Source organism: Malania oleifera, chromosome 10, assembly GCF_029873635.1.
Source record: "Malania oleifera isolate guangnan ecotype guangnan chromosome 10, ASM2987363v1, whole genome shotgun sequence".
NCBI classification, from domain to species: domain Eukaryota; kingdom Viridiplantae; phylum Streptophyta; class Magnoliopsida; order Santalales; family Ximeniaceae; genus Malania; species Malania oleifera.
In genome coordinates this window covers 93,186,636-93,208,120 of record NC_080426.1, presented here as the reverse complement: position 1 = coordinate 93,208,120, position 21,485 = coordinate 93,186,636, and the positions used below count along the sequence as shown (strand labels likewise).

The 21,485-nt window shown below is 36.1% G+C and overlaps 1 protein-coding gene across 2 annotated transcripts in view; it reads left to right on the top strand.

Annotated features, from left to right (window-relative positions):
• The first annotated feature begins 5,015 nt into the window (after positions 1-5,015).
• Positions 5,016-21,485, top strand: part of LOC131166321 (galacturonokinase) — an 81,825-nt gene continuing 65,355 nt past the window's right edge. Inside the window, exons 1-4 of one of the 2 annotated variants that reach the window (XM_058124765.1) lie at positions 5,016-5,220; positions 5,656-5,769; positions 6,082-6,153; positions 8,238-8,281. In XM_058124765.1, the coding sequence (XP_057980748.1) occupies positions 5,188-5,220; positions 5,656-5,769; positions 6,082-6,153; positions 8,238-8,281 (263 nt within the window). In that variant the 5' untranslated portion in view covers positions 5,016-5,187. The remainder of the gene's footprint in view (positions 5,221-5,655; positions 5,770-6,081; positions 6,154-8,237; positions 8,282-21,485) is intronic. The other variant, XM_058124764.1, reaches the window with a different exon arrangement.

Here is a 21,485-nt window from a genome sequence, read left to right as displayed (position 1 = left end):
AAGGAAAGAATTAAATGATCATGTGATTCCAATTTGAACCTTTCTTGATTACCCATGTCATTTTCTTGTCTTTGTCCCGAACACTTCTAAGTGGACACTTATATCGGGTATGCCTTTTCATTTTACAAAACAAGCAAGTTTTGTATATTCGTGGGAAAGCATGCTTATTTCTTTTCTTCTTGCTTAATGAGACATAGCTATGGGGTCTTTGAGATACATTCGAACTCTTTTTGGCAATATAATTTCTTTTAACTTCTAAGGGTTTATTTGAACTATCTTCACTTGTGACCCTGGAAATTGTTTCAGCACGTTCATTTATTTTTTTATTTAAACAGGTGATCTTTAGAATCTTCATGATTTTCTTCTTTTCTAGAATATCATAATAATCTCTTAATTTCTCTAATTGTTTAGCTATCCTTTCATTTTCATTGTTCAAACATATTTTCTCCTCAGATATCCGAGCTAGACACTTATGCATTTTAACTAAAGCTTTTACTCGATCTCCATATGAAGGCATGCTTTCATTACACAATTCAACACGTGATTCAACACAAAGTTTATCACAATAAACATCATATGAATCATTCTACACTTTATTAACAACGTTATCAACAGATGACTCCACACATGTCTCATTATAAGAATTGTCATAATATCCGTCATTTAAATTATTGCATGCATCAATAGCAACATTGTCATAAGGGACATTGCATGAATCATTATTAGAATTATCTACACATGATTTAACATATGATTCTTTGCATATTATAACGTAGGATTCATCACATGATTTTTCATAAGATATATTGCAAGATTTATCACAAAAATCATCACATGAGTCAATAAATGAATCATTATATGAACTAGGCTGAGATACATATACCTTCTCATCGAATAACTCATTTTGTTTACTATTTGCCACCTCTTGATTATTTGAACTTGACATTTCCATAGCGGTGGTATCTTTCTCCTGGGTTTCTCCATACTTCCTATCAAGTTCTTCCCACATATCTCTTGCACATGTACATGTCGTAAATTCATGAAAAATGTTAGAATCTAAAGCACGATAAAGCATATCCATGGCATTTGAATTTGCATGCATTAAACTAGTATCATTTTCCTTTATAGACACACAAATTCCATTAATTATTTCCTGCTAGGCCTTCCAGTTCATTGATTTTATGAAAACACTCATTTTTAGTTTCAAAGCCGAAAAATTTTCACCGTAAAATATTGGTGGACTAAGATAAGATCGTCCCTCACTGAATGGAGTTACACCGTTGTGTACCATGTGATCTTTTTACAAAAGAACTATTAAGTCTATGTACACCCGCTCTGATACCAAATGTTGATTTAGGTGTAATCCCAAGAGGGGGGGGGGGTGAAATGGATATTTTAAAAATTCTTTCAAACTTATTTACCAATTAATCCCTATGTCTAAATTCAACTAGTTACTTATCAAGTTCGTTTGAAATTATTCAACAAACATACATGCCATGTAAAAAATGAAATGTAGTGCGGAAAGTAAAGAGATAAGGGAAGAGAGAATGCAAACACAGTTTTTACGAGGTTTAGCCAACTCGGCCAACGTCCTCGCCTTGAGCAACCCACTCAAGGATTCCACTATAATCCCTGCTCCTTAAATTGGGACGGAACTTCCCTTACAATTGGCTGCTTATAAGAGGTACAACTCCCTCCTACTCCACTATTTACAAGAGATACAACTCTCTCCTCACACCCGATTCACAACCCGAACCGTGATTACAATCAAATATGTAAAACCCTCAAAATGGCTCCAAACAAAGTTAGTGAGTACAATTCAAATTCCTAATACATTACCATATGATGAAATTTGAAGCTCAAGACGTATGAAATGATACAATCGTTTATGAATGATATCCTTCAACACACAAATCCCTTTTTATCAAATCTCCCAAAAATATTTATATAACTCAGTGCTTTGGAGAACTTCGGTTAAATCTTTGAATACAAAAGGAACTTTGAAGATTGTAAAGATTTTAAACACACTTTGTCAAAAACAATATTTTTTCAAGATTTCAATCTCAATGTGACCTTGGTAATATTTGACTAAATGTATATATAAGTATCTATATGATGAGAATACCAAAGATCAACAAACTTAATATATGGTTTTCAGAAAATATCCTTCAGTATATATATATATAGTTATGCACTTCTAAGGATATCTAACCAAATAGTTTAGACATATTCAAAACATCAAGTCTTTAACTAAGAATACACTTTAATGTTACTCTTTGATCAATGGCCTAATAAAAACTTTCTCAAGTATTGAACTTGTTAAAAACAATCTTTATATGAATGTGAAAACTCAATATCAAACTTCTCTAAAGATATTCAAAAACAGATGTTGATATGAGAATCTCTTGATAAAACTAAGTGGATTAACCAAACCTCAATACCAAGTTGAATGCACAATGATTACTAGATTGTCTTTTGTAAATCGAGGTAGCCTCAGCTCATATTCGACTTAAGAACTTTAAAATCCTAATCTAAAGTTTCAGCAGTATGTTCCAATTGAGCTAAACGTGCAAATCTCCTCAAGTGAATGCCAAAGGTTTGTTCTTGTGTATTCTCGTTTATCTCTCACTTTGCATTAGGGTTTAGATGATGTATATATAGGTGTTTTACCTTTAGAATCAATCTTGATTGTTGGATTAAGAAATATCTCGCGAGTTCTCTTAATAAAAATTATTTTTTTAAGTTTTCCTGCAAGTTCAAACGACTAAGGTCAAGGGCCTAGACGACTGAAGTTCCTTTTAATCTTTGAAAAATAACTTGGACATAGGGTTAGACGACTGAGGTTGGGGCTCAGAAGACTGAGGTTGGGGCTCAGATGACTGAGGTTGGGGCTTAGATGACTAAACTGTTGAGTTCAGACGACTGAAGTGTGAGTTTAGTCTTATGAGGTGCTTTTGTTAGGTTCTGAGTTTCACCAAAAATTCTTTAGACGACTGAACTTAATCTTCGATCTTCTGAAGAAATTTTTCAGATGACTGAGGTTAACTTTGATTTTCTGAAGTTGCCACTTCAGACGACTGAATGTTGACTTCGGTCTTCTGAAGTTCCTAATTCCTAGATTTTCTATTTAAGTTTGAAAAATCTGTTTTACTTTCTTTCTTGACTCTTTTATAAAAATATTTTCCAAGGTTTTGACATTATTTCTAAGTCCATGAATGTCCCCTAATGATGTTCATGAAATGCATGAGTCCTAAGATCATTCTAAGGTATGCTTTGAGCATCAAATTAAATCATATGAAAATGTAAATACATGAGGTCTAAGTACTCATTCCCATGACACTCTTGAACTTGTCGCCTGCATCTTCATTCTTGTACTCTTTGAGTTCTATGAGTTGTGCCAAGATATGTATGCTTTCATCTTCATGATTTCTATGACTTGTTATCCTTCCGTGCATGCTATATATATAGTTCCTATTCACAATCTCAATGCACAGATCAAATATCAAGTGATTTGTCATTATCAAAAACCGGATTGGACTCGTAGAGTCAACAAAGCACCTAAGTACTGCTCACTTTTTTAATCAATCCAAGTTGTACGAAAGACACCTAAGTCTTGTCTCTTCTTTCAATTATCCTGACTGTGTAAGAAGCACTTAAGTCTTGTTCTTTTTCAATTATCCAGGCTGTGCAAGAAGCATCTAAGTGCTATTCCCTTTCAATCAATCTAGGCAATGCAAGAAGCACCTAAGTACTGGTCTCTTTTTCAATCAATCCAAGCCATGTAAGAAGCACCTAAGTCTTATTCCCTTTTAATTATCCAAGCCACGCGAAAGGAACCTATGTCCTATCTTCTTCTTCACTTATTCCATGGTGTGCAAGCTGCTTGTATGTCCTGTTCATTTTCAAAACATATTTTTCAAGTAATAAATACTTATGTCAATCCTAAAGTGACTCGACAGTGTAGGTATCTTACAACTTCCCTTTGTCGAGTATTTCATTCCAAGTGACTTGACAGTGCAGGGATCTTACAACTGTCCTTTGACGAGTATTTCATTCCAAGTGTCTTGATAGTGCAGGGATCTTACAACTACCCTTTGTCAAATATTTTATTCCAAGTGACTCGATAGTGTAGTGATCTTACAACTGCCCTTTGTCGAGTCTTTCATTCCAAGTGACTTGACAGTGTAAGGATCTTACATCTATCCTTTGTCAAGTATTTTATTCTGAGTAGCTCAACAGTTTAGGAATCTTTGAAATGCCCTTTGTTGAGTATTTCATTCTAAGTGCCTTGATAGTGTGGGGATCTTATAACTGCCCTTTGTCAAGAATTTTGTCCCAAGTGACTCAATAGTGTAAGAATCTTACAAATGCTCTCTATCGATTATTTTCTTCCAAGTGTCTTGACAGTGTAAAGATCTTACAACTGCCATTTGTCAAGAATTTCATCAAGTGCCTTTTCCTCATCGAGAGTTTTATTCCAAGTGATTAGAAAGTTCAGGATCAACAAATCTTGAGAATATTCACTTCACTCTATCCCTCTAAGTGAGCATTGTAGTGATTGGACGGTTCAGCATTAACACCTCTTAAGGTCAATCGCTCCACCCAATCTCTCTAAATAGGCTCTAACGGGTTGACAGTTCGGGATCATCAACTCTCGAGGTCAATCACTTCTATCATCCCTCTTATTTTATTTTCCTTTGCTAACCTTCATTTAACTAACATTCCGTCAAAATGGACATGTTAATCTTTGTCCAACCCTCTTCCAAAGGTGTTGTCCAAAAATGGGCAGCTATCAATGACCATTTTGACCAAAATATAAAGCGCATTTAGTGGAGGGGGACATAAAGAATTATTGCCGTACAGAGATTTTGATGAATTCCAAATTGTTCTACCCGCCCGCGGATGCCAAATTGCATGCGTGACTTCACTACCCAACAAAATTACAAAAAGGTAAAATTCACGTTCCCATACCGAAAAGAAAATATAAAAAATAAAAAGAAAAAAACATATGACATTTTACCCAATGCCGCTGCCTCACTGTCACTGATTGTCTCTTCATTTCTTCATTTCTACTCTTCAATCTGTGTCTACCTCGCTCTCTCTTCCCATATAAAGAAACAGCGCATTTAAGTTGAAATTCCCCAGAAAGAACCCATTCCAAAACTCCTCTTACGGGCGTCTTCCGAGATGGTTGGGCTGTCGTGGCCTTCTGAATCAGAGGTGAATCTCTGATCCAAAACTCTTCAAATTTTGGTCACCGTGTAGATTCTTCCTTAATGTGTTGTTGTTTTTGTTGATGGCGTTAAATGGTAATTCACAGGTTTTTCAGGATATTAGTTCATTTTTTATTATTATTATTTTTATATTGTGGGTTCATTGTTTGATCTCCATTTGTTGGTGATTATTTCGATTGTGGTGTGTTGCATTGGTTGTATTGCATATGGTTTATGGTATTGTACTATTGTATGCTCGTTTTGTAGGTTTCTCAGTTTGGGCGGGGATTGTAGCACCACATTGCTGATTCTTATTTTGAATTTTAATGAAATATGCGCTTTTATTTTATTATTTTTCTTCTTTTTGTTTGTAGTACTTTTTTTTTTTGTAACATAATTTTTTTGTTGTATTTTTTATTTATTTATTTTAAATATCTTACAGCTAGATGGAATAAGAAAAGTAGTTGCTCAAATGAGTGGGAGAGGTACTGAGGAAGTAAGGGTTGCTGTTTCACCATATAGGATTTGTCCATTGGGAGCTCATATTGATCATCAGGTTAGTTTAATTCTGTTCCATCCAAGGATTGCGAAAATCTCTCAAATATAGTTTTTATTTTATCCTCTTTTGGACCTGCTACAATTACTGAATTGACATCTTTGTTACATGGATAATCAATACATTTTATTTTACTTTGTGTTTATTTATTTAGACAAATAAATCAACATTTGCATATGATCATACTTATGTTAGTTTCTTTGATTGTTGCATTTTATATTTGTTGGATTTGGTATTAAATGCAAGAAATTTAAAATTTTAAGGACTCTGAGAACTCAAAACAGTGTTTTTTCATCTTCTTTTTGTTGACAGGGTGGAATTGTTTCAGCCATGACAATCAACAAGGGTATAATTTTAGGGTTTGTTCCTTCTGGTCACCCTCAGGTGAGATTGACTTCCTACTTACAATACAACAAAATATTAGAGGCCTTCAAGTTGGTGCATAAAATTTAATGTTTTATACATCATTTAGTCCAAATGCCCTTTTTAAAATTAGACATTGATGTTATTAATTAAAATCTCCAAACAGCTTATTTGAAACATTTGCTGAAAAGAAAGAATAAATCCTGTTTAGTGCTTCCATAAAACAATTTCAATTGTACATAAAACATAGCTGGCATAGTTCTATTTTCATTGGACATTTAAGCATCCGTACAAGGATGTAGTATTTATTTATTTGTTGAGTGCTTGAAGAATAATATTTTTATTTGGATCAAAAGTGGGCTCATGCTTGTAGGGCGGAGGGGCAGCCCATCAGCTTCCAAACCTACTCTGCTTTTAGGCAAGGGCAAAGCTTGGATTTCACTTGAGCTCATAAGCTGATGGAGGAAAGGAAGTGAGAAATTGGATGGACACATTTGACCCTGTTTGGAGGTTGATTTTGGAGAATACGGTTAAGGCTTCAAGGGTTTATTGGTTTCAAGGCCTAATAGATTTAAGCAAGGTTTTAAGTTTCTATTTCAACTAAACTTTTTGAGGCTTCAAAAAATACAGAAAATTTGAAATTGTGTCAACTGTGGTTTGAAAAAAAATTATGGAAATTAGTAGTAAAGCATTGAATTCATTTATGAAACTTCAGGAATTGTTAATAGAGATAATAATGAAGATTATAATGTAATACATATTAAACATACTAAATTAATATGAATAAAGATCAGAAATCATTTAAGTATTACTCATTATACAAATACCAATAATTTAAACATAGATGGTCAAACAAGGGTCTAAAAGCTATCATTCAGATCATTTTTTGTAATAATCTTTAGTTTCAATAAAAAAGAACATAGATTAAATGAGAAATTTCAATTTTAGTTTTGAATCTCTAATTTGAAGTTCAGTAAATTTCATTTTGTAGTTAAAATTTCAACAATTGCACTGAAATTTCGAGATTGCAATAAATTTTGGATGATTTGTGGAAATTTTGAAAGATGGAAATTGACTTATATTCCGATTTTAAGATGGTAGAAAGCATAAATTTTAACAATTTCATTGAAATTTAAGACCATGGGTTTGGGTTTAGTTAATTAGTCAGAATTAGTATGTTGGGGTTATTTTTAATTGTTGAGTTTTAAAAAAAATTTATTCAATAAGGGGTTTTCTTGTATTTCTCTTCATTTTACTCTTTCCTATAGAGCATGGTGCACGCTGGCTATTTTATTGTATTTTCCCCCAGGTCTCTCTCTCTCTCTGGATGTTCCACATCATATGGTAGGATTTGATGCAGAAATTATTAAAAAAATCCTAAAAACCTCATTGCATTTCCTTGTGTCATAAAATTTGATGGGCTTTCCTAAGGTGTCCCTACTTTGCTACTACCATGGAGCAAATTGGTGTGGTTAATATCTTTGCAAAATGGTTGTTAAAGTTATCATAAGTACCACTGTATGGGAAAAAATTAACTAAAAGGGTGTTCATTCTTGACCTTTTATTCTATCTTTGATTGATATAGTGAACTTAAAAGGCCTAAATCACCTTTTTTTTTTTCATGGAAACCTAAGGATAAATTGAATTGAAGGCGAGATTTGATTTGTGTCGTGAATCTCAGCTGCCTGTATCATCCATCAGTTACGGGTCCATAATCCATATGAGGATTGTGCCTGGTTTTGAGCCACATCTAAAGCTTCATATGTTCCTCTGATTTGTTTGATTTGCATTCTCCCTTTTAAATAAAAACATGTTGAGGTTATAGATTTCGAATTGTAGTTTGTGTTGTACTTGTCATATTGCTAATTGAAGAGTTATTGTTTAATCTTTCTGTCTTCTTAAGTGCAGTTCTCAATTGCTTATAAAGAGTACGTAATACAAAAATATGGATAGTTGGAACTGGTATTTATGAAGTGACTCAACTATAAGTAAAATTACATGTTGTGGCTGCAAAATAGATGGTGCTACCTATTGTAAAAAATTTTCTGTGTATTTAATGCCTTATTGTTTCAATGCTTATTAATTTATTGGAGATTTTGATGTAGGTCATACTACGTTCAGGACAATTTAAAGGAGAAGTTAGGTTTAGGTATGCATTTCTATTGTTAGTATTTTATTTTTTGCTCTTGTACTGCCTTTTTTGGTGTTTCCTGAAGTTTTACTACTGTTATTTTTTGCTTCTCCTTAACAAAGTTAAAAAATATCTTTACATTTCATGGTGGGGGGAGAGAGAAGGAATGGAGAGAAGAAAATGAATGAACATACAACTAGAACTTGTCAGATTGCCTCTCATTCTATTTATAATATGACAATATATAACATGGACGTGAGGTTAAATGGAAAAGAAGGAATGCACGAAATAGAACATTGAGAAAAGGAAAAAAAAAATGAGGTTTAACAGTCCAAGTGTCCAACTACCACTAATGAAAGTTGAAGATGCATCGGTCAGAGTGACGTTTGGAAATGGTTTACCCATTATAGGGTAGCCCAAATTTAAGGATGATCTTTGAGGGTGAGCTATCACTTCTCGAACATCTTGTGTTTGATTCCTTGCAGGATCAAACCGGTATTTTTGTTGACACCTGTGGAGGGATTGCTGTACTGGGTGTCTGGGACATAACCTGTCAATTTATCTTTGGGCCCTCCATTAATTTTCTTTTAAAAAAATCAGGAAGTGATTTTGAATATTGAAGGTTAGAAAAAATATTATAAGTAACTAAATCAATAAGATGGGGTTTAGAATGACAGTTGGATAAGGTAAAAGCTATTGGTTTACCCTAGTGGACCAATGATGTAGCGTAGAGAGATTATTGGGTTGCTTGATATTGGAACTCGTGTCACATTTAGCTCGTAGAATGGAATGTGTTTGAGATGGAATGGATTAAAAAATTGAAGATTGAAGAAAAAGAAATCAACTGGAAAAAGTTGATTTTAATCCATTTGATTTCTTCCCATTTCTACATACCAAACATATAGGGGCCGTTTGGTATCATTGTTAAAAATAAAAACTAAAAACTAGAAATAGAAACTAAAAATTGAAAGCGAACAACCTATTTGGTTAATATTTGTATAGCTAGGTTAAATTAAAATTTTGATTAAATAAATGCTCATTTTTATCTTTGAATCAAATAACAATTACAAAAAATGATTAAATAATAAAAGTATAAACTAATATAAATAAAAAAAATTCTGCAATAAAAATAAAATTAGGGCAAAAGAAACTGCCTCCCTTGAGGTTTGGCAAAAAGACAGGGACCTCCCCTGAGGTTTCAAAAATTCTAGAGACCTCCCCTAAGGTTTCAAGAATTATGGGGACCTCCCTTGAGGTTTGCCACAAAGACACAAACCTTGCCTTGTATTTTGCTAAAAGAGAAGTCTTTTGAGGGGAGGTTCGTGTCTTTTTGCCAAACCTTAGGGGAAGTTTGTGGTATTTTTAAAACCTCGAGGGAGGTCAATGGAATTTTTAAAATCTCAGGGGAGGTTCTTGTCTTTCTTCCAAAACTCAGGGGAGGTGAGCATCTTTTGCCCTAAAATTTTTTACCATTATTTTACTTAATTATTATATTTCAAAATTCAATTTACAAGAACAATATTGTTGTATATGACAATTGAAATATAGTAAAAATATTTTGTATATGACTTATTATTTTAATTTTTTAAAAATTTATAGGCATTTTTTATTTGAATTATATTTTGAATTTGTATGGTAATTTTATTTTAATTTTAATTAAAAATATGAATAAAATGAATGTTTTAATCCAAAAAGTTAATTCTGGATACTAAAATATTGTAGCAACATGTTGCCAAAACAACTAAAATTATAAAATCTAGTTTTCAATTTTTTCACGAACATTTGAAAACTCTCAACAAAAACAGAAAACCGACAACATAAACAAATGTAGATTCATAATTTGTTTCTTCACTATGCAGAAACGAGAATAGAAACCGAAACAGAAACGATACCAAGCAGGCCCATAATTAGCTTATTCACCCTTAGACAGTGTAACAGTTTTCGGTTCCACACCAATCTGACGAGATGAACCATGCTGCATTGAGTATGATTCTCTAATTCTCTACCATACCTGCGAAAGAGGTAGTTGATGAACTAAAAGGAGAGGTAGGAAAGGGATTGTTTGATCTTAAAATTTGAAGAAGCTTATGATAGTGTTTGTTAGAGGTTTATTGATAATGTATTTGAAAGGAAGGATTTTGGTTCTATGTGTAGGAAGTAGATTAGTTCTTGCCTTTCTTTTGCAGTGTTTTTTTGTCACAATAGTTAATGGGAACCTATGCCTTATTTTAAGGCTTCGAGGGATTTGAGACAAGGACCATTTATCTCCTTTTATTTTTATTTTATTTTATTTTTATTTTTGATAACTATTGAAAATTTTGATTCAATGAATGACCTAACACAACGATAGGTCTCTCTAATTATTATACCTATCAAATACATTCTAATGACCATAATACCTTTACTAATCCTCACTTATTAGCATTACACTAACACACTAATAATAGTAGTATAGTACTAAAAGACTAAAATAACCATTAACATTCCCCTTCAAATAGCTTTGGTAAACATATCAACAAGCTGCATATCGGACTTCACATAAGTGGTGGTAATGAGCTTTTGCACAAGTTTCTACCAAAAAAAGTGGCAATCAATATCAATGTGTTTTATTCTCTCATGGATGATCGGATTGGAGGCAATATGAAGAGCTGATTGATTATCACACATTTACTCCATAGGCTGAGAATGTAGAAAGCCCAATTCTTCCAACATGTTTTTAGCCAAACAAGCTCACGTGTAATGTGAGATGACCCTATACTCTAACTTAGCACTTGACCTAGACACTACAGTCTGTTTCTTACTCTTCTAGGAAACCAAATTACCGCTAACAAAGATACAACACTGGATTGTGGATCTTCTATATGAAGGTGATCTGACCCGATCTACATCAGTATATCCTTGAATATAAGTGTGACCCTGATCTCGATATAAGAGACCTCTCCCAGGTGCACCTTTGAGATATCTCTAGAAGCAAATTACTGCATTCCAAGTAATCAGAGTAGGTATATACACATTTTACCAAAAAACTGAAAATTGAACTGAAATATGCTTTGGTTCGGTTTTTCAATTTTCATTTTTAGTTTTGGTTTTTTTTTTTTAAAAAAAAATCTGTTCGAGCTTCAGTTTCAATTTCATATTTCAACTAAAAACTGAACTAGAAAATTGAAAACCAATTAGCTAAACTGTATGTTGTAATTTTATACAACATGGATGATAGTATTGGATACTTTCATAATTATGTAGTTATTTAATCATCATTTTTAATTCCTCCCAAAATAATAAAATATTTCATTTTATATTTTGGAATAAATTTAACTAAGAATTATAAGAGAAAAACTGTCTAGGACCTGGCAATTTATAGAAGTGGCGAGACTTGTCCATCTTTTGAAGTTTCAATGTGGGACGAGAATTCCCTCTCACCAGAAGAGAGTGCTGTCGCCTGCTAGTGCCCAATGCCCAGCCTGCCAATGCCAATTGCGACATGCAATTGCCCATGCCAAGTTGCCAACATCCCTTTGTAGTAACCCCATTATCCCTTTTGCAGTAATCTCATTTTTCCAGTCCCACATCGGTTGGAAATGGGAAGGGAATAGAGAATAGATTTCCCTACCTATATATTCCAATTACATCCTCTCTTCCATTGCATCTTTGGTACTGGGCTTTGGAACTAAGCCTTGTGCCCAGATAAAGCATTCAAACTCGTGGTGGGCTGAGGCTTTGTCCTTGCCAAAGCCATGGACTTTGAAATATTTATTATTTTATTGTTTGATAGTTTAAAGAGGCCGTGCCTTGGTCCGATGGCAAGTGCCTCCGCCTCGGTACGGGTGGTCTCGGATTCGAGACTTGGGAGCAGCCTCTCCAAAAATGGGGGTAAGGCTTGCCGACATCCACCTCTCCCAGACCCCACTCAAAGTGGGAGCCTTGTGCACTGGGTACGGCCTTATAGTTTAAAGTTTTCAAAAAGCGAAATTAACTGAACCAAACTAGAAAATTGGTGGTTGGATTTTCTTGTGAACCAATAGTTTACAGTTTGGTTTCAGTTTAGTAATTTTAAAAACCAAGGGATTCAGTTTGGTGGTCGGTTTTGGCAATAACTGAACTGAAAAAAACATAGTACAGCCCTACCTCAGAAAATCCATAACTTGACTCACAACACTTGTTGTGAAAGATATGTCCAACTGAGTGACTTTGAGATAATTCGTCTTTCAACAAGTCTTTGATATTGCCCAAGATTAGGCAACAAATCACCTATATTTGGCACTAACTAGTTGTTAGGATCCATGGGTGTATCAATCGGTTTGGATCCCAATATCCCAGTCTCATTCAAAAGATCAAGAACATACTTCCTCTGTGACAAAATAGTTCCCATACGAGATTTGGATACTTCTATATGCAAGAAGTATTTCAATGGTCTCAAATATTTGGCTTGAAACCTAGTTTGTAGAAAATATTTTAGGCTCTAAATAACTTGATCATCATCACTTGTAATTACAATATCATCCATATACACAATAAGAAGGATCCTACTCGATGAAGTATGACAATAAAACATAGAGTGATCCTTCGCACATTGTTGACGGCCAAACTCAAGTACTCCAACATTGAATCGACCAAACCATGCTTTGAGAGATTGGTTTAAACCATATAATGCCTTTGAGCCAATACACCAAGCTTGACTCCCCTGGAGCTACAAACCCAGGTGGTTGCTCAATATAGACCTCCTTCTCAAGATCACTGTGCAAGTAAGGCATTCTTCATATCTAACTAATGCAAGGGCCAATGACAAGTCGTGGCCAAGGAGATGAAAAGATGTACTCACATAAGTTTGGCAACCAAGGAAAAAGTGTTAGAATAATCTAAACCATACACTTGAATATACCCTTTAGCGACAAGACGTGCCTTCAGGCGAGCCATAGAACCATCAGGGTTGATTTTCACGGTATATACCTAGCGACAACCAACCACAGATCGTTCAGGAGGAAGAGATACCAATTCCCAAGTATTATTGTCTTATAAAACATTCATCTCTTGAAACATTGCATTCCTCCTCCTAGAGTGGGCTAAGGTTTTAGAAATAGATTTAGGAAGAGCAACAGATGGTAGAGAAGTAACAAAGTAATAATCGGAGGGTGATAAGAAGTCATAGCAAACGAAGTTGGAGATGGGATATGTACATGTGTGTTTACCTTTCCATACAACAATGGGATCAACATCGTGGGAAATATGATCATCGTACGGGGAAACCAAAGGCATGGTAGTAGAAGCTAGAAGGGACTCTCTTCCTTAGAGCCACCGTCATGAATACACTTGCAAATTAGGATGTTTGAGACGATGAGAAGGACTCAAACTACATAGAGATCGAATTTGGAAGATTAGGCAGAGGAAGGGACTCATGGAATCAGAAGCACTTAGGGACTGAGTGTGGTATGGTGTAGACTCAAAGAAGGTAACATTGATGCAAAGTAGGACTATAACAACGGTCCCTTTTGAGTGCACTAGTAGCCTAGAAATACACATTGTATAGCATGAGGATCCAACTTAACCTCCTTGGGAGTCGGCTAATGAATAAAGGACACACACCAAATATATAAGGATGTAGAGAGAATAAAGGTGAATTAGGAAAGAGAATAGAGTAGGGAATTTTACCACCAAGAATAGAGGATTGCATCCTGCTAATAAGATAGCAAGCAGTTAGCACAACATCACTCAAAAACACTTTAAATACACGCATTTCATAAAGTAAGGCGCGAGTAATTTCAAGGATATGTTTATTTTTCCTCTCCACAACCCCATTTTGTTGAGTGTGGGCATATGATGGTTGATGAATAATTTCCAAACTAAGTCATATAAGTAGTGAATTGAGTATTGAAATACTCTTTAGCATTATCACTCCGAAATATTCGAACTTGAAAACCAAATTGAGTCTTCATTTCATAACTGAAGGCACAAAATATATGAAAATAACTCGGAATGATCTTTTATTAAATATAGCCAAGTCATCCTTGAATCATCATTCATAAAGGTTGCAAAGTATCGAAAACTCAACCTGGACACAACTCGGCTAAGACCCTAAACATCAGAATGGACTAACTTGAAAGGGCTTGCTACTAGTTTTTTGACTCGGGAAGCAAAAGAGACATGATGATGCTTTCCCAACTGATAAGACTCACAATCAAGGCTAGACACGGGACTAGACTTTTCAACTTTTCCAATAAAGGATGACCAAGGCAACAATGAATTTGGAGAGGTGTGGCAGAAGCAGTGTAGCGGTAAAAGGAGATAGTAGCTCAAAGTGATAAAGTCCACCAGTTTCTTGCCTTCCACCAATCGTCTTCCTTATCTTCAAACCTTAAATGACCATAGAATCAAAGGAAGAATGTTACTGTACAATTCATGGATTTAGTAATCTTGCTAACAAACATAAGATTGAAAGGAAACTTGGGAATATACAAAACCAAAGAAAGAGAAATAAAGGAAATGGGATTTATTGTCCTAATTCCGTTAACAATAGTGGTGGATCCATTAACAAGAATAACACGAGGAGAGTTTTTAAGATACTGAAGAATAGAGAAGAAATTAGGTATACCTGGCAAAGTCGATAGCCCAATGGTTGGGGAGAGAAGTATTGGAAGATAGGCAAGCTGCGGGATTACTTGTTTGGGCAAGGGATGCAATGGGAAGAGAAGCTTGTTGTGACGCTTGATACTGTAGAACTTGGAATATTCTTCCTCTGACATAGATATAGCATGTTGCTCCCCCCTTGGCCCCAAAGGCGTGGAGTCAATGGTGGCTGCACTGGCAATGCGTGAAGGTTTACTATGGTGGCATGTAGATCCCAACATTACTCAATAGTATGACCATCTCCTCCACAATGAGCGCACTTGCAAAGAGTGCGTCTACCTCATCCATCTCTTCCACCACAGCCGCTCAAACCACCTCAATAACTTTTGCTGCTACTTGGTTAAAAACTAGGATCACCGTGCGTGGCAAAGGCTATCCTCTCAAAGCCAGATGCAAGAGCAGAAGAATGTGTGCTGAAGGAAGCTTGAAGGACGCGAGAATAAACATTGACAAAAATGGTGGCAACTCTGCACTACTAAGTATTTGGGATGAAACTACCTCAAACTTCGGTTTAAAACCCGGTAGAACTTGAAGAAATGTCATTTGCTCCCTCTGCTTCTTATGAACATCTCATGATGTCAATCTTCTCATGAATACATTTCATCTCTTCAAATACTTTGTGATGCTCTTATCGCCCTGTTGTAACTGAAAGTACTCCTAGGATAAATCATACATGGGTGTAATATTACTAGAGTATAGAAGCTTGGCATAATCTCAAATCTCCTTGCATGTGTTTAGATGCATGCACATCCGGGCTATCTAGGGTTCCATCAAGTTCCACAAGAGGGAAACAATCAAAGAATCTTCTTGAATCCACACTTTTTCTCTTTTCATCAGAAGGACCAGATTGTAACAAGTGGTCAGATTTTCCCAAATCTTGCTAAATAAACCCTAACAGGCTTAGCCCACTGAACATAATTTTTTCCATCCAACTTTTCGGTTGTTATCTGTTGCAGCAATGAAAGAAATGTGTTTTTGGGATTCATAGACTCCATCCAAACAATCATGAACCAAACCATTGTCAAACAAGAGGAACAATCAGACTAACTAGGACAACCTTGAACAAGATGAACCACCGGAACAATGTAACACTGTCACAGCCTCACAAAATCAACTAATGAACACTGCCACTGCTTCAAGAGACTCACCAATGGCCTTTACCAACACTGAACAACAACTAAAGGATTACCATAAGTGCATGGTAAAAAAATTTTGGATCTTTGGGCTAAACACATGCCCAACAACTAGATATTATGGTCTATGGATGGAATCAGAACATGCAGCAGAAAAAAAAGATGGGAGCTGGAAACTCCTCATGTGCTGGCGCGTGGGGGAATGTGATGAGGTTTCTGGCGACGGGGTTTTGTAGGGCTACAATTAAGAGGGTTTTGTTTTTGGGTACATGATTGGTTTTGTGAAATATTGAAAGGTTGTAGTGGTTTCGAGAAGGGCAGCGACAGGCCTAAAACTCCTTACTCCTCACCATAAGAAATCTCTTATAATTCTCTTAATCTTGCCACCAACCCCCTGGATGAATTTTAAAAATAGAAAGAAAATATAGCGAGATACTTGAAAGACAAGCCTGAATGAGAGTAATCCTATCTTCTAGAGAAAAAGAGCACCCTTCCTCATCTAAATTCTTGGACACTCTTACGACAATTGGATCCCAAAAGCGCACTCAACAGGCATATTAATAGCTGTGATACTGCTCGTCCCTATATTAATCTTAAGGCCTGATGCCCTTTCAAAAATATGGAGAAGCACCAAAATATTCAAAAAAGAAGGCCTATGATCCTCTAAGAAAAAATTATATCGTTAGCAAACTGAAGGTGCAAAAGCATTAGCTTATAAATTTCTAAGACTGAGAGAATTTTATTTTTTTTCATAGAGGTTAAAAAAAGTAAGATAAGAGCAATTCAAATGTTCAAAATTCCCACTCCTAGCCCTTTCACTAACCTATTTCCACAACCTTGTCAACCGTCCTACTTTAGACATCCAACACTAAAACAAACAAAAATGGCGAGAGAGGGGCCCCTTGTCTAATCTCACTTGTAGCCCTAAACCAAGATTTAGGCTCACCATTCACTAACACTGAATAACTCACATTTGACAAACACACTTTCGTCTAACTATGCCATCCCTCTCCAAATCCTTTCCTTATAAAAATCTTATCCAATAAGTTCCAACTCACTCTGTCACAGGCTTTGTCAAAATCCAACTCTAATTTGTGATTAGAATGGCATTTGTGATATGTTCACCACACCCCCCCCCCCCCTCCCCCGGCGGATTGTACTTTGGGCCTTAGTGATATAGTCTTATCAAGCACCAGACTGGTTGTGGATTTGCTAAGTATGATGATGATTAGAGGGATAGATAGGGGGTAGTGCAAGGGATAAGGTTGGGTTTGAGGAAATGTTATTTCTCACTTATTATTTATAGGTGATTCTAGTTTCTTCCTTTTTGAGGACTTTGGTAATTTATTTTTGTTAGATTTGATTAAAATAATTGACCTAACTTGAATATAGGTCTTTCCCTCTATTTATAATACAAGTTAAATACATTCTAATGACAATAATACCCTTACTTTACTAACTCTCACTAATTAACATACTAACACTCATTAATAATAATACTAAAAGACATAAATAACCTCTTAACACTCCCCCTCAAGATGGAGTAGAAATGTCATATGCTCCTAGCTTGTGACAAATGAATTTAACATGAGCACCCCCTAACACTTTGGTAAACAAATCAGCAAGCTGCATGTCCGATTTCTCATAAGCGGTTGTAATGAGCTTCTGCATAAGTTTTTCCTGAACAAAGTGGCATTCAACTTCAATGTGCTTTGTCCACTCATGAAAGACTAGGTTGGAGGCAATATGAAGAGTAGCTCAATTGTCACACATCAACTTCATAGGTTGAGATTGCAAAAAACCCAATTCTTCCAACATGTTCTTCAACCATACAAGTTCATAAGCTGTGTGAGCCATAACTTTATATTCTCATTCAACACTTGACCTTGGCCCCATAGTTTGTTTCTTACTCTTCCAAGAAACCAAATTACCACCAACCAAGATATGGTGGTGGATCTCTATTGGAAGGCGATCCATCCCAATTTGCATCTATATATTCATGCATATAAGTGTGATCCTAGGTCCTTGATCACGATATAAAAGAACTCTCCTAGGTGCACCTTTGAGATATCTCAAGATGCGAATTACTGTGTCCCAATGACTTGTCCTTGGAGAATCTAGAAATTGATTCACAACACTTGTTGCAAAAGATATATCCGACCGGGTAATTGTGAGATAACTGAACTCGCCAACAAGTCTCTGGTATTGTTCACGATTAGGTAGCTAATCACCCTTATCTGGCATTAACTTGCTGTTTGGATCCATGGGTGTATCAACTGGTTTAAATCCCACAAGCCAGTTTCATCCAACAGATCAAGAACATTCTTCCTTCGTGACACAACAATTCTGATACGAGATCTTGATACTTCTATACCCAAGAAGTATTTCAACTGTCCCAAATCCTTGGTCTAAAACTTAGTTTGTAGAAAAAGTTTAAGACCCTGAATACCTTTATCATCATCACCTGCAATAACAATATCATCCACATAAACAACAAGAAGGGTCCTACCTAATGAAGTATGACGATAAAACATGGAATGATCTAGAGCACACCGTCAAAGACCAAACTCGAGTGCTACAACATTAAAACGACCAAACCATGCTCTGGGAAATTGTTTTAAACCGTATTAAGCCTTCTCGAGCCAACACACTAAGATTGACTCCTCCCGAGCAACAAATCAAGGTGGTTGCTCCATATAAACCTCCTCCTCAAGGTCACTATGCAAGAAGGCATTTTTCACATCTAGCTAATGCAAAGGCTAGTGACAAGTAGTAGCCAAGGAGATGAAGAGATGTAAGTTTGGCAACTGGAGAAAAAGTATCAGAATAATCCAGATCCATACACCTGAGTATATCCCTTAGCAACAAGATGGGCCTCTAGATGAGCCACAGAACCATTAGGGTTGACTTTTATAATGTAAACCCAGCGACAACCAACCACAAACTTGTCAAGAGGAAGAGGTACCAAGTCTCTAGCACGATTGTCATGTAAAGCGTTTATCTCTTCAACCATAGCATCCCTCCTCCTAGAATGGCCTAAGGCTTCCAAAATTGGTTTAGGGAGGGTAGTAGATGATAGAGCAATAACAAAACAATAATAGGAGGGTGTTAAGGAGTCATAAGAAACATAGTTGAAAATGGGGTGTTGAGTACATGTGCTTTTACCTTTCCAAACAGCAAATGGAAGGATCAACATTATGGGAAGTATGATCATCAAATGAGGGAACCAAAGGCGTGGTAGTAGAGCTAGAGGGGACTCTTGTCCTTGGAGCCATTGTCATGAATACACCTGCAAATTAGGATGATAAAGACAATGAGAAGGACTCAAACTACATGGAGACTCACATGGTCGGTTGGGCAAGGACAGTAACATAGAATCTGGAAGATTAGGCAAAGGAAGACCTTTGTTGAGCTCATAAGAGCTTAGTGACTGGGTGTAGTAAGGTGTAGACTTTATAGAAGGTAACATTGGTAGAAACAAAGAAGTGATGCAGCACAGGACTATAACAATGATATGCCTTGATTATATGAGTAGCCTAGAATGACACATTTTATAGCACGAGGACCCAACTTATTCACCCCAAGAGTTAGTTGATGAGCAAAGGACACACACCCAAATATACAAGGAGGAAGAGAAAATAAAGGTGAATTAAGATAGAGAATGGAGTATGGAATTTTACCACTAAGAATTGAGGATGACATTCTGTTGATCAGATAACAAGCAGTAAGTACAACATCACTCCAAAACACTTTAGGTACATGCATTTGATAAAGTAAGGTGTTTGTGATTTCAAGAAGATGTCTATTTTTCCGCTCTGCAATGCATTGTGTTGAGGTGTGTGGGCACAAGATGATTGATGAACAATATCAAACTAAGTCATATAAGTAGTGAATTGTGCACTGAAAAACTCTTTAGCATTATCACTTCGAAGCATTCAAATTAACAAACCAAATCGAGTCTTTATTTTAGAACAAAAGGCACAAAATAGATGAAATAACTCATAATGATCTTTTCTTAAATAACCAAGTCATTCTTGAATAATCATACACCAAGGTTACAAAGTACTAGAAACCCAACTTGGACACAACCCTACTAGGACCCGAGACATCTGAATGAACTAACATAAAATGGCTTGCAACCCGTTTATTGACTTGGGAAGCGAAAGAAACACGATGGTGCTTTCCTAATTGACAAGACTCACAATCGAGACTAGATGCAAAACTCAAACTAGGAACAAGACATTTTAACTTTCCAATAATGGATGACCTAGGTGCCAATGAATTTGGAAAGGTGTGGCAGCAGCAATGCAGGCGGTAGAAGGTGATAGCGGCTCAAAATGATAGATTCCACCAACTTCATGCCCTTCGCTAATTGTCTTCCTCGTCTTCAAATTCTGAATAACCACAAAATCAGTGAAGAATGTCATTGAATAGTTCATGGATTTCGTAATTTTGCTAATGGACATAAGATTGAAAGGAAATTTGGGAATATATAAAACTGAAGGAAGAGAAATAGAAGAAGTGGGATTTACAGTCCCAGTTTCCTTGACTGTAGTAGTGGATCCATCAACAAGAGTGACACAAGGTAAATTTGCAGAATATTGAAGAGTGGAGAAAAAGCTAGGTATACTTATGATATAATCAGTGGGTATGGAGTCTATGACCCAAGGACTAGGACGAGAAGTACTGGATGACAGGCATACTGTGTGATTACCTTTTTGGGCAAGAGATGCAATGGGAAGAGAAGTTTGTTGTGACACTTAATACTGCTGGAACTTGGAATACTCTTCCTCTGACATAGATATAGTTCGATGCCTCCCACTTGAACCCAAAGGTGAGGAGTCGGTGGTGGCTACATTGGCTGCCCCCAAAGGTGTGAAGTCAGTGGTGGCTGCATTGGCAACATGTGAAGGTCTGCCGTGAAGATCCCAACATTGCTCAATAGTATGATTATTCCATCCACAATGAGTGCACTTGAGAGGAGTACCTTTACCTCGTCTGTCTTTACCATTAGAACCACTTGAACCACCGTGATAACTATTGTGGTTGTTTGGTAGAGAACTAGAATCACCCTTTGTAGCAAGACTGTTCTCTTAGAGCCAGATGTAAGAGTAGGAGAATGCATGCTAAAGGAAGGATGAAGGGCAAAAGAATAAACATCGGCAAATGATGGCAACTCGACACTACTGAGTATTTGGGACCAAACCGCCTCAAACTCAGGTCTCAAGCCTGCTAGAACATGAAGAACCGTCATTTGCTACCTCTGCTTCTGCATCTCATGAGCGTCAACAGTTATAGGTTGCACGGCGTTAAGCTCCTCATGAATACGCTTCATCTCTCCAAAATAATCTGCAATACTCCTATCTCCTTATTGTAACTGAAAGTACTCCTGGGATAAATCATACGTATGTGTAAATGTTACTGGAGGATAGAAGTTTGATATAATCCCTAATCTCCTTGCATGTATC